Source organism: Arachis hypogaea, chromosome 7, assembly GCF_003086295.3.
Source record: "Arachis hypogaea cultivar Tifrunner chromosome 7, arahy.Tifrunner.gnm2.J5K5, whole genome shotgun sequence".
Classification (NCBI taxonomy): domain Eukaryota; kingdom Viridiplantae; phylum Streptophyta; class Magnoliopsida; order Fabales; family Fabaceae; genus Arachis; species Arachis hypogaea.
The window spans coordinates 78,098,369-78,112,735 of NC_092042.1; the positions used below are offsets into that span (position 1 = coordinate 78,098,369).

Consider the following 14,367-nt stretch of genomic DNA (forward strand, 5'->3'; position numbering starts at 1 on the left):
AGTTATGTGAAAAATTAAACTCAACCTAAAGGATGTGGTGTAAGTAAACATACTAAAGATCTATGAATTGCACATTGAATCTTTTTCATATTGGAGTATATATACACTAGGTAGTATAATGTAAATAACATAAAATACAATATAGTATAACATCATTTAATGAACTTTTGAGAATTTCACTTGATTAATAATTGTGATTGTGACCGCTCTTCATGGGTAAATAACCCTTACAATTCTAATAGATTCTGGAGAAATCACCCTTAATTAAACATGGCTAAAAAATGCTTAGTCATAGACTTTATTACTACCACAAATATCCGACCTTATTCAATAGTTTACCAAAGAAAGCTTTGGATACCAACTTAACATACTGAATGATATTGGTGCTAACTGCAATTTTTTCTACTAAAAATTTAACAACTCTAATGATTTCTCTTTTCTAAGTAAGAAGAGTCCAAATGTAATGGATACAAATCTTTTGTAGAAGTAGATGCAGTAGTCCATGGATCCTCCATTGAGATACTTTGGTCTTCAAAACAATACAATCTCATTGCCTCCAATTTCTTCTCATCCAACGCCTCACTTTGCTCATCAAAAGTTGGTTCCTGAACTATAATTTTACCTTCTAACATGCTTACCACTGAAGACATGTTTGGTCTATGTGCTGGAGACACATTAGTGCATAATAAAGCCACCTTAATCATTACCATGGCTTCTTTTTCATCAAAGTTTGAGCCCAATCTTCTATCAACTAATTCCATCAGATTGCCTTTCTCTTTCAATAAACGTGCCTAGTATAAATAACTATCAAAGTCAGCAGCCTATTCGATCTTGTCAAATTGAGTGATATTGAAGCAATTATAGCCGTGTATATATTAACCAATTTGAGAAATTTACGAGAAAGGTGTTTAAATAGCAATATGTGTGTCACATTTGTCCTTATAAAAATAAGGTTTGTTAAAAGTTAGAAACACAACACTAATTTAACAATTAATGATCTGTTCTTCCAAAGGAATTATAGGAAACTAATTATAGAACAACTTATATTATTTTCGAGAAGTAGAATAATAATATAATCTCAGCTTTTTTTCCTCCCAGAACAAAATGTAACCACACTCATTCTATACGAACTCTTCAAGAGAATACTTACCAGATCAAGCAGATAAATTACATCTTCTTTTTGCCTCATAGTTGTATTAGTCTTCCCAGTAATGATTTCCAAAGCAACAATTCCAAAACTATAGACATCTGCTTTGTCAGTCAGATAACCATGCATTGCATATTCGGGAGCCATATATCCACTACATAATAAACATAAAAAAGTTTATTAGATTAATTCATTGACATTTGATACCTGCTATATCTATTCCTATTTTTAATTTAGAGAAAGTTTATGAAGTCAGCACTTTTATTGAAATTTGGCTAGCACTTAATCATCAAAAGAAAAATAAGTAATCTTACACCATTAGATGTCATCTCACACCGTTAAAAATATTGATGATGGCTAATTGATGGCTACACATTACAAATTCTGCTGATCCTCTAGCACTCCTCTTTAATCTATATGTTAAACACCAACATAATAGCCAAACCTTATAATGCTTTGTGATATGTTACCCTGCTCTAGATACAAAAGTTTTTGTACTAAAAGTTTAAAACCATATACTTTAGAGTAAAATTTATGTTTAAATCACTAGATGTTTTTTATAATGACCATTGACAAGTTGGTTAAACTAAATGTCTTTCATAAATACCATCAATATACAAGCTAATTTTAAATATATGAATTTAACTCACTATGTTCCTGCTATTCGGGTACTAATGTGGGTATTGTCTTCTTCATCAAGTTTGGCCAAACCAAAATCCGATATCTTTGGATTAAGATCTTTATCAAGCAAGACATTTGTGGCTTTAATATCTCTATGAACTATCTTCAATCTCGATTCTTCATGAAGGTATGCTAAGCCTCTAGCAATACCAATACAAATGTTCTGTCTTGTTGGCCAATTCAATTGTATTTGGTGTTCCTTTGGACCTTTATATGTGAATATGAAACAAATTAGCCCATATCACAATATATAAGACATAGAAGAAGAAAAAATCCCAAAAGAACTTTTTTTTTTCAATCCTAAAATAATTGTCATAATATTTATAAAATTTTATTTGAACCAAAATAATTGTTAACTTAAACTGTTTAGGTAATGTTTATTAGTAAACTCTATTAACAAAGAAAACAAAGTTAAGTGAAAAGAATTTTAAGAGAATATGCATTTATATGATCAATTAATAAAATTATTTTTTAATAGACACATTTTTTGGACCCAAAAGAGTAACATATAAGTGTAGCACAAATTACTATAAAAATTACCAAATAATGCACGAGCAAGACTATTGTTTTCCATGTATTCGTATACCAATAATAATTGATCTCCTTCAACACAGCATCCGTAGAGTTTAACAAGACATGGATGTTGTAAAGTAGAAATTACGCCTATTTCATTTAAGAATTCACGATTTCCTTGCTTTGATTTTGAAGAAAGTTGTTTCACTGCAATTATTGTACCATTAGGTAACTTTCCCTGTATAATTGAAATATTGTTAAAAATTTGCATGCATGTGTCTCACTTCAACATAATAAAATTCAGATAGTGACAGTTTAAAAATACCTTGTACACAGGACCAAATCCTCCTTCTCCAATTTTATTGGTGATATCAAAATTATTTGTTGCTGCTTTGATTTGTCTTAAGGAAAATAAACTTGTTTGTATATCTAAACTCATAAGCTCTGAGAATTAATGAAATAAAAAAAATTAGAGACAATTATTTAAAAATTATAATGAAAATTATATATTCAAAATGACACTTTGAATAAACAAATGAAGAGGAAAAAAAAAGAAAGAAAGAATTTAAAGATTTTTCACTCTTTTCTTTTAAAATCACAATATTGTAAATTCACTGTAAAACTCTTTATAACAAGATATATAATTAATTTAGAACATAATATGACTTATTGGTCATCATAACTGAAAATTGCATTGTTTAATTTAAAAATAAAAATTACCTCTTGAAGGAGAGTTTCTGTTTCCTAGGTAGCCCTTCCACCAAAGCACACTAAGTACTAAGATGATGATGATAATGACCACTGCAGCAACAATTCCAATCACAGCCCTTGTTGATATGCTACCTCCATTTTCTAAGTGATGAGGTATATGTTTGCTTGATTGTTAGTAGACAATTATTATTCACCTTAGAAATATAATACTATATATCTCCATTTTTAAATTAGTAACTTAAAAGGTAAAATCAAAATTGCATGAATATGGTATCGTATCCATATCCGGTATAGATAAGATATGAAAATTTAATAGGGGTGATAATGGAATAGATAGGATTGAGCAGATTTTTAGAATAATCTAAATAGTTAATGAAATATCATAAATTATACAATCTAAATAGATTTAGAATAAAATAATTAATAATAAATAAAATTTGCTAAACATGATGTAATTTTAAACTAATTCAAAAAAAAAAAGAAAACATATCCAACCATATCTAATACATAGCCAAAATTATTTTTACCTAAAACATTTTTTTTTCTTAGATACATACCCAAAATGTACCCATACCCCCGTCCAACAAGCACGTACGCGTATAATAACATAGAATAAAACTAATTATATCTAAACATAAATAATCTTTGCCTGACCAAAAAAACAAAAGATAAATAATCTTTAAATAGATTAATTTTTCGATAAATCAAACCAACAATAGAATAACATTGAAGGGGGTAGCTAAAGAGAATAACTCACCATTCTCCACAGATATGGCTGATATAAGAGGACCGTACACTGATTTCTGTGGGATTGTAGTTGTCCCTTTTCCAGCCCAATAAAATCGAATCTCAATGGTATTATTAGTGACAGTTGCTGTGTAAGTTTTTATGATTGCCTTACCAACACCTCCTGCTTCTTTTGCAATATTGAAATCCTTCTCCACTAACATTCCCTTGCAACATTTCAATAATCAAACATTATTATTGATACCCACAATGTGTTTTTAAATCATGAAAAGGATCGGCAATGATGGAACTTACACTACATTTATTTACGGGACACACAAAATTATATTTGATACGTAAGATATAGACATAAATATTATATTTTAAAATATTAAATTATTATATTTTATATTTTTTAATAAAAAAACCTAAAAATACCGATAAACACTACTTTATTTTTTATTTTTTTATTAGAGCTATCAATTTTTTATTATTATATCTATTATCATTATATTTTTTTCTTTAGTTTTTTATGTGAAAGAAAATAAGAATAAATCACACTTTTATAATTTTTTTCATATTTTAGTTTTTTTTATGAAACAAATATAAAAATATTAATTTTTTTATTTCTATTTATTATATTTTAGTCTGTATTTTATCTTGTTTTATTCCCAAAATTGAACAAAGCTATACACTCAATAATAACATGATCAAAGTGAACATATATAAAATTTTAGGACCAATTAAATTCTTCAAATTAAGTTAGTTTTGTTTATATTTTTATTTGTATTTTTATTTTGTTTTAATTTTTAATATTTTCTATTTTCAAAATTTTGTAAAAAAAAAAGATAAAACAAAAAATAAAAATAAAAAATAGTATTTTTTTGTATTTTTTTTTTTTACAAAATAAAAGAACAAAAACATTAAAAATAAAAACATAAACCAAAATCATGTACATACAGATACTCAATCGAAAAAAATAGCAATAGTAATATATATTAATATACCTGAATGTAGATGTGAAATAGACGCCTTCCAAGACTTTTATAGGTTTGATCATTGGTAAACATAATCTCAGCAAAATGGAGCTTGACTTTGTAGTTTCCATTATGAAGACAAAATCCATAGTAAGTTAGAGAAATAGGAGAAACACGTGCATCTTTGTATAGTTGGCTATAAGCATCATTGGAAGAGAGGGCAGAAGTGTCATTTAATGAGAAAGTAGAATACTCTTTTTCTACATCCGTGTAGTCACCGGTGGTGCTAACTGCCCAATTTCTATTTTGACCTCTGTCGAACAATGCTGTCCCATCACGTCCATCTTCATCATATGTGATTCCCTTCACTTTTACTGATGATGTTCCTCCACAATTTATATGGATAGAGTTAACTGACACAACAAAGGGGAGATCTTGCTTTTCATGCTTTACAATTAATACGGACTCCAGTACGAGACACACTTAACACGAGACAACTAACTATATATTGTCTCACGCACTAAAATAAACTCAATTCCAAACTCACTAATTAAAAAAAGGAAAAGTATTGATAGAGAACGAGAATATTAAATAATAAAAAATGGATCTTTTTAATTGTTAAAAAAAATAAGAGTGTAAAGTGTGATTTTTTATTTTTTAAAATTAATGATAAGAGATCACAATTTATTGTCTCAATTAGATAGTTATTTTTTTTATTCGATTTACTTATACACAGTTAACAATAGTTGGATGTTCAATTCATTAGGTGTACATGTGATTATTTTAATGTTAAAATCTAGGAATTAATTTAGAGATAGAGTATTTTTTACTTTATTAAGTTAATTTTAAAGTTTATTATTTACATTATTTACAAAAATCATTGTCTACCTAATAAAAAATTAAAAAATCATTCAAAGCCTAAATATAATTAGTTGACCGTTTAAAAATATATTTTTATACTATTAATTTATCAAAATTATAAATAAATATAAAATATAAATTTAATTTTAACGTACTATCAATATAAAGTAATTATATAATATATATATATATATATAATATTACGTCAATAAAAATAATTAATTTTTATATTTTTAAATTATTATTTAAAAAAATAAATATAATTAAATAATTATGTAAAAAATTTTATATTTTTAATATATTAAAATTAAACATAAAAAATATAAAATATCTTTTAAATAGATTTTATTAATATCATATTTTTATTGATATTAGCATAAGCTAATTTTTTAAATATTTTAATATTTTTTAATTGAATTTAATTTTTATAGACGGTGAGAATAAAAAGATTTACACGAATAATTAACCATATATTTTTACATTAGTAAAAGTATTTAGTTTTCAACCTAACCACTACTTAAAAAATAATTTAAAAATATGAATATAATTAATGGATCATATAAAATTTTTCACAGTGTAAGTATATCAACTCTTTTCAATTACATAAAGCATATAAATAATTTTTTATTTTAATAAATAATAATATATATTAAATTTGTTTAGGTGTTATTAAGTTGTTAAAAAATATTTTTTTATTAATTTTTTTATTTTTTATTTTGTTTAACAAATTTTTAATAGTAAAAATAAAAATACTAGAAAAATAAAAAATATATTTTTTTAAAGGTTATAATTTATATCTTTTTTAAATAAAATATATTTTTTACTTAAAAAAATATTTTTTATCTAATAAATAAACAAAAAATACTCCTATATTATTGTACCCAAATATAATTGATATACAAAAAAAATATTTTTCATGAGATATTTAAATATAAAATTGTTTTTACTTTTTTAAAAGATCTTTTAAAAAAAGATAACTCGAAAAGAGATATTTTTTTAGAAGGTAATAAAAGTTGAATATAATAATACATGAAGCTATTTAAGTGTGTCCAAACTTGTCTAAAGAGGCATTTTTCATTATTTATTAAAAAATATATTTAAACACAAAAACACTTCAGACAATATAGCAACTCAAACTTGATAGAAAAGCATGCATGATGATCTTTCATTTTAGTATTTTACTCCTCTTGTACTTGTAAAAGAGATTTATTTCTTTATTTATCTATTTATTGAGATACCAAAGAGCCTAACTCTCTTAGAAAACATAACCTAAAAACTCACCTTTAGAACAACCAGAGACAGAGCTTCTCAAACATGAAACAATTCCTCTGATAAAATAATGGAAGCAACAAAATTGACAACATAAGTTAGTATAACTAATCTCATTATGATGAAATCTTTTCTATGCCAATGCAATACAAAAATGACAATTATTTTTTCAAATGCAAAACTTACGAATTGTTAATTGTCGGAGAGGTAGCAGCAAATAAGTTCCTATATATGACACATACATAGTAAGAAAACAAAGCTTTTCACTAAATTAGTGCATAAATTAAATCTTAAAATTCAATAATAAATACCAATAACAAGTACAAGGGTGCTACTTACACATTTCCAGATTGACATTGTTGCTGATAATCTTGGTTGAAGTTATTATATGAAAGATCTCTATATATAAAGCATAGAATTTCATTCAGAATAAATGGGAGAGGCAAGAAAATAATGGGAGCTGCTCATCAAACACACATTATAGAGAAACCATTTAAAAAGTAAATTTAAATAATAATATATAAAACAATAAAAAAATTAATGATAAATACTATATATGCATTGTGTTTAATTAAAACAACCAATTAAAAAGCAGTATTTGATAAAGAAATTATTACAAACTGGTAGCATCACTCGTCCATGATGGCACTGATCCATTGAGAAGGTTTCCAGTTAAAAATCTACATTATTACAAGAAATCAAGGAGAAAATGATCAATATAAAAAAATCTACATTATACAATTTTCAATTGAAGTTAATCGATACATCTATCTTTAACCTTTGTATATATATAAATATAAATTATTAATTATTACAAATAGACATAAAATTATTAGTAATACTATACTCTCATCCAAATTCCAAATTAATTTGTCCTTTCTAAATAGTATTAATTATGTCACATGGAGCCATACTTGAAGAGTTGAAGTACATGCATAATTTTCTGAATGTATATATTTTTTATTTTTATTTTTTTTAGATGTTAAGCCAATAGATCTATCATAATAAAATTAAAGTATGCTCCAAAATAACAATTATACTATCTCCAAATATCAAGCATGATAATTTAATTATTACATGTAATTCACTTTTGTCAACTCCTGATAGGAAGATGGAATTGGTCCAGTCAATTTGTTAAAGCTGAGATCTCTGAAAAAGTGCAAAATAAATAATTAAGAATATGTTAAAAGGTCAATAATAAATTAGTAATGTGTGATGTGTCACATATTATTGCCGAGAATAAAGATTTTTAAAGTAAAAAAATTGATAAAACGAGGAGTTAATTACTCTTAAATTAAAATAGTAGGTACACATTTTATGAAAGTTACAAAATTAATGGTTATTAATCTTTTATTTTATAACTTTGCTAATTTTCTCACTTTAGAAGATTTAAATTCTATTACCAATACTTTAAAAAACGACGGTTCAATAAGCATTGCAAATCTGTTTAGCAGCGGCTTAAAACCCTTAAAAAAACAGAATTCTTAAAAAACCGCTGCTAAATCTTATTTTTTTTTATAATATATATATATATATATATATATTTATATATATATATATATATATATATATATATATATATATATATATATATATATATATATTCTAAACATTTTTTACGTAATGTTATATCTAAAGAATTCCTCAAACAGAATTTAAAGCTACTGATTCAATTACAAGATTTGTGATATTGTCATTGTTGAGAGATAATCTTCTAGTATTCCATGAATGTTGCAACTCCTTAAAATTCTGTGAAATCATCACAAACAAAATCATAATATTGTGAATAACTTTTTTTTATTATTATTTTTACTTTCCACTTTTGAAAGATTCAAATGTATCAACTCACAGATATTTCATCGACCTAGTATTAAGTTCGGGAAAACTTGAAATTTCAGATCCATTCAAATCACTTATTCTCCTGCATATAAAAATAATCAGAACCAAAGATAATTAATTAAACACTTAAAGTTCTCAAAATGAAACCATATCTTATTCATATATACATAAAATATATCATGCTTACAAGTCAGTTAAGTTTCTCAATTTTGAAATACCAGAAGGAATTGGCCCACTTAGTCCACTCCCTATAATATTTCTATAAAAAAGAATAGAACAAACTATTATTTGTAATTGAAGAATAATAGAAACGTTATTGAAAAAATAAAATATTTAAAAGGTTCACACACAATGTTGTGAGATTTGTCCAACTTTCGATAAAATCAGGAATCTTTCCAGAGAATTGATTATCCCCAAGTCGACTGCATAATTTAAAGAAAAAAAGAGAATCAATAATGTTCTTCCACTTTTCCATTTGTGATTATTTATTAATTAGTTTAATAAAGAAAAAAAAATCGAAGCTTACATATCCTGCAAGTTAGTGAGCTTGGCAAGTGTTGCAGGTAGCTCTCCTGTAAAATTGTTGGAGGAAAGTAACCTATATATATGTATACAATAATGCCACAAATTAAAATATATATAAATTACGAATCCAAACAAACATATATATAATCCAAACTACAAAGAAAGGATCATCAATCAAGAAAATCAATTAATCATAAGACTATAGGTAATTATAATTACTTAATTCCTTTTTTTCTTAAAAGAAAAAGAATTACTTTTTTGTCGAAAAACACTTAAATATTGAAGCATTTGTTTTTTACTCATATATATATATCTTTTATTTTACCTTTTTTTGTGAAGGTTATATTCTTAATAGCATCCGGATTGTTGAGTGAAACTCTTTCACCTTTTATACAATTTTACTTATTGATTTATTTGTATTTTGTCATTAGTTAGGATAGATAATTGATATATAATTCGTTATTTTCTTTGTTAATTCTCATAAAGAAATAATTTTTTCTCAAATATATATATATATATATATATATATATATATATATATATATATATATATAATGTTTTGCTTGAATCTTGTTTGGCTCAAACAACAATTAAAATAGTTGACCAAATTTATATTAGTAATCTCAATTTAGAGAGTAGATAGAGAATTTCTTTCAGCGAGTAATTCAGAATAGTTACAGTAATGTCATGCTTAATCTAAGTTACATTGTAATGAAGCATATGGAAAATGATATTATTTAGTTAAAGTGGAAAAAATGAATCGACAAACTTGATAAAAAGAAGAATAGAATGATAAAATGCATAACTGAAAGGAGAAACTGTAAATTGAAGAAATAGAAAGTGCAAGGAATTAAAATGAAAGAACTAAACACATGTTCCAAATTCTCACATGTATTTGACTATTTATTTGTACTGTCACCACTCATCCCAAAAGTTTAAGCTGATAGGAGAAGGTAACATTAATGGTTATATCTCTAACATGTACCTTTTTTTTTTGATTTTGTTAGTATGATTGAAAATTTTCTGAGTTAACATATGTAAATCAATGAAAGTCTCCTAGTTTATTAAAACTAGTTCTATCTGTAAAGAAAATTTTTTAAGCTATTTGGTATAAAACTTAATTAGGTAAAGTAATTAAGGTGCTTACAGTCTTTGAATCTGTGTCAGATTCCCAAGCTCAAGGGGAAGATCTCCATACATTTGATTGGACTCCACAACACTATATATCCAGTGCAAATTAATTAATTAACTAAGCTATGTTCCATTGAATACATGAATTTCAGATATGCTAAATGAAATAAGCTTTTACTTTGGTAGCTACTATAAGGTGGATAAAAAGAAACTCACAAACTTTGGAGAGTGGATATGTTTGTTATCTCTTTTGGTATTGGGCCTGTTAACCGATTTCCTCCAAGAGAGCTGTTATATATATTTGTTAGAGATATAATAATTTTATTAATTTTATTGTATTGTTAATAATAGAACTGTAAAAGAGCTAGACGATACATGTTGAGAAGATTCATGGATCCCCATTCACTAGGAATTGTGCCATTCAGGTAGTTGAAAGTAAGATCACTGCACAAAGATAAAAGGCGCAACTAGTCATAAATAATAAATAATAATATTATAATTAATATATGTCGTTGAACAAATTAATGAAACAATGAATTGATGAAAAATGAGGTTAATTAATAATGGGGAAGTTGTAGAATTACATACATTTCTTGAAGGTAAGGCAACCTCACTAGTTCTGGCGGAAGTGTACCCGAGAGGTTTTGTCGTTTCATACATCTGTTTATCATTCATTTAACCCATCAATGAACAAATGTTTTAAGAATAATAATCAAAATTTAAAAGGAAAAATAAAACAAGAATAATAATGAAAATTTAAAAGGAAAAATAAAACTACTATTTTAAATTTTATATAGACAATGAAAATACTAAACAATGTAAATAATGGATATGTTGGATACTCAATTTAATAGGTATGCAGATAATTATGTTAATTATTTTAATTAGAAGATTATTTCTTTTGATTCGATTTACTCATGTATAGTTAACAATGGCTAAATATTTAATTTACTAGGTGTGCAATGATTATCTTAATATTGAAGTTTAAGAGGTAATTTAAAAATAAATTATTTTTTTATTTTATTGGGTCAATTCTAGAACTCATTGTTCATATTGTTTAACGTGTATGTATTATGCTTTCATGTGATACAGATTTTAACTAGAAAAAAGCAAAAAAAAAAAGCTTAAAATTCATGATCCAATATAAATGAATTCATATTTTTTGTCCAGGCCCTTTTTTTAAAGGAGAATTCAGTATAAAAAATATTTTATATAATTTAATAAAGATAGATTTTATTATATGCAACTTTTATAACAAATATGTTATTATCAAATAAAAATGATGACTTGTATTTGGAAATAATATTTGAAATTTAATTTAAAATATATATTTTTTCAGATGTAATAAAGAAATAAAATTGTTTATACGTGTAAACATATTAAAAGGAGATAAGATATTTTAAAATAACAAAAAAGTCAAACACATCAAATATAAGTATGTATAATACATAAAAAAATTATATTAAATGTAAATTAAAAATTAATTTTTAAATTAATTATTAATATAAAATCCATATAAAAATAAAAAATTTATTTTTTTATAACATAATTAAATATATACATAAAATTATCTTAATTTATACAGATAGTATATTAAAATTAAATTCTAAAACAATTATCTAAAGATATAATATACCATACTGATCATTCATATAGACGCATATTCTATCATTTTCTACTTAGAACAATGCTATACATGTGTACAATTGATTCATCTTGTACAACCACAATTTTCCCCTATCATAAAAATATGATAAGGTAAGAAACTTGATACCATAAAAATATAATAACGCCCAAAAAACAATGTGATAACCTCCAAAAAGAAAAATGTAAAAATTTTTAACAAATGATAATAATATATTAAAAAAGTCACAATAATAATAATAATAAACTAGGAGGATGCTGTAAAAAAAAGGAAAAAAAAAAGTGATAGGATAAAAAAGAAAAGTTGGAAAAAGATTAAAAATAGATATCTTCCTATATATATATATATATACTTTTCGTAGTTTAAAACTCCTTATCAAGAGAATAAAAATAAATTAAACAAATAAATCACGTACAGATTAGTGACATGACAAACGGCGTCACTGGAGCAATTATTGCAGATGACAACATTCTGATATTCATCATCTTTGAATTCCGAACATGAAGTCCAATTATTTTGTCCCACCAGCTTATTGCATTCATCAGCGCTAGGATTCCAATTCTTGATCCCAAGTGTCTTTGCTATGCTTTGCAGAGCTTCCACTGTTACATATATAATCCAACAAATAAACATGTAAGGAGTATAATAATTGGGGCATACACTATATTATATTCACTATTATTGGACAGGATTCAATATATAGTCTCTGTATTTTAATTTATCCAATCATGATGAATTTATGAGAATTAATAACAATATAATTTTTTCTTTTTTTTGGAGAACCCATGTCTACGGTTGATCTCATATATCATTTAGATTATTTAATTTGTCTAACAGTATTTACTCTTGGCATAACAACATATATTTTTATTGACTACATAAACAAATTTATAAAAATTAAGAAACATAAATTACATACTGATATATACATACCTTCATTTTCTGGCAGTTGGGTAGCTCCAAAAGCTTGAGAGGAAAAGCAAAAGGCAGCAACAAGTAAAAGGAAGAAGAGAGAAAAGGGGGAGATCATGTTCATGCTTTTCCGATGAAATTGAAATAATTAAAGCAGTTCAGCTATTATCGGATCGGAAAAAGAGTTGATATATCTATGGACTTCGTTGATTAATTATATGTTGAAATAGGTGACCAATGAAGTTGATAGAGGGAGATGAAGGAAATGAAGCCTTCAAGTACTGAATTATTTTTGAAGACTTTAAACAAGTCAACAAGATATATCGTCATCTATTGAAACATGTTTATGGATTCGGTTCCGCTAAGTTACCTATAATTGTGTTTCATAGAAGTGTGTTCGTAGATGTGTCTAATAAAAATGTCTTTTTTATAACTGTGTTTAATATAAATATCTTTATAGATATATTTTCTGGATGTGTCTCTTTATATATGTATTTAAAATATATTAATTATTAGACACATCTACGAACACACTTCCATAAAACACAAATATAAATAAAAGTTGACAAAAGTTGGCGGATAATATGTTAGTACCCTATACTTTTTCTTTACGGATTTACTTTGCATCATATATAAATCTATGCCACCTTTAAACCGTTGGAACGTGATGTACTCTAGTTTTTCTTTCTTTCTCTTTTAATATTATCAATCATATTAGATGCACACACAAAATTAATCACTATATAAAAATATATATTAAAATATAAATTAAAAATAAATTAAATAACACATGTAACATTTATATACGTGTGTGTTTGTTGTCTCTTTGTTTAAAAAACCAATTATTATATATGAAACAAATTAAATGTACATATTATTATATAACAAGTTTAACACTAATAAGTAATAACATTGAAGGTTAAATTTTCATCAATAATATGTTGAGTTATATCAAATAATAAATAGTTAAAAATTTTATATCTAATTAAGTTTATATTGACTTTTATGTCCTTTGGAATCTAAACAAAAAAGATTATTATAAGATACTTTTACTATTTTTATGTACAATTCTGTTATTTATGTAATATATTTTTTTAAAGTATGATAATAAAATCTTTCATTTGTATGCTAACATTTTAAAGTTTATTCAATTTAAATAACTAAATTGGTCATTAAAAAATTTTAGATAAAACATTTTTATTTTCAACAAATTTTTATTTTCTTCATTATTTTGAGGAGAAACTAATTTATTTTATAGTTATATATTTTGGAATTTAATTATCTTATAATAAAATTTTTGGAATTTAATTATTTATCTAACATACATATTAAAAATTATATTATTAAAAGTGACCAAGAGATCAATTTGTTTGACAAAAATAATTTTTAAAAGATAAAAATTTATTAAAAATTTAAATGTCTAATTTAAA

General features: G+C 24.7%; 1 protein-coding gene across 3 annotated transcripts; it reads right to left on the reverse strand.

The window, feature by feature from the left end:
• Positions 1-155: 155 nt before the first annotated feature.
• Positions 156-13,283, reverse strand: LOC112703565 (probable leucine-rich repeat receptor-like serine/threonine-protein kinase At3g14840). Of its 3 annotated transcripts, none has more exons than XR_011864194.1 (24): positions 12,959-13,283; positions 12,441-12,627; positions 10,969-11,040; positions 10,756-10,824; positions 10,597-10,668; positions 10,397-10,468; positions 9,251-9,322; positions 9,075-9,146; positions 8,912-8,983; positions 8,735-8,806; positions 8,563-8,634; positions 7,963-8,034; positions 7,503-7,565; positions 7,225-7,284; positions 7,072-7,110; positions 6,898-6,944; positions 4,786-5,168; positions 3,810-4,005; positions 3,062-3,193; positions 2,667-2,785; positions 2,369-2,579; positions 1,462-2,035; positions 1,151-1,301; positions 156-791 (listed from the first exon to the last, which is right to left on the reverse strand). XR_011864194.1 is itself a non-coding variant. In XM_072199727.1 (24 exons), exons 1-24 carry the CDS (start codon positions 13,059-13,061, stop codon positions 423-425), a joined length of 2,976 nt encoding a protein of 991 aa, XP_072055828.1. In that variant the 5' UTR covers positions 13,062-13,283; the 3' UTR covers positions 156-422. The 3 variants fall into 3 exon arrangements, 2 of the variants coding, with proteins under 2 accessions (XP_072055828.1, XP_025610861.1); XM_072199727.1 differs by having other exon boundaries at positions 1,798-2,035; positions 4,786-5,129; XM_025755076.3 differs by having other exon boundaries at positions 1,798-2,035.
• Positions 13,284-14,367: the final 1,084 nt, after the last annotated feature.

Excerpts from the sequence above, each read along its gene's own strand:
- LOC112703565 (XM_025755076.3), bottom strand. The coding sequence starts at position 13,061 with ATGAACATGATCTCCCCCTTTTCTCTCTTCTTCCTTTTACTTGTTGCT. Across the intron at positions 2,036-2,368 it reads TCTTGCTCGTGCATTATTTG|GTCCAAAGGAACACCAAATA; the intron begins GTAATTTTTATA and ends TCACATATAAAG. Across the intron at positions 1,302-1,797 it reads ACCCGAATAGCAGGAACATA|TGGATATATGGCTCCCGAAT; the intron begins GTGAGTTAAATT and ends TTTATTATGTAG.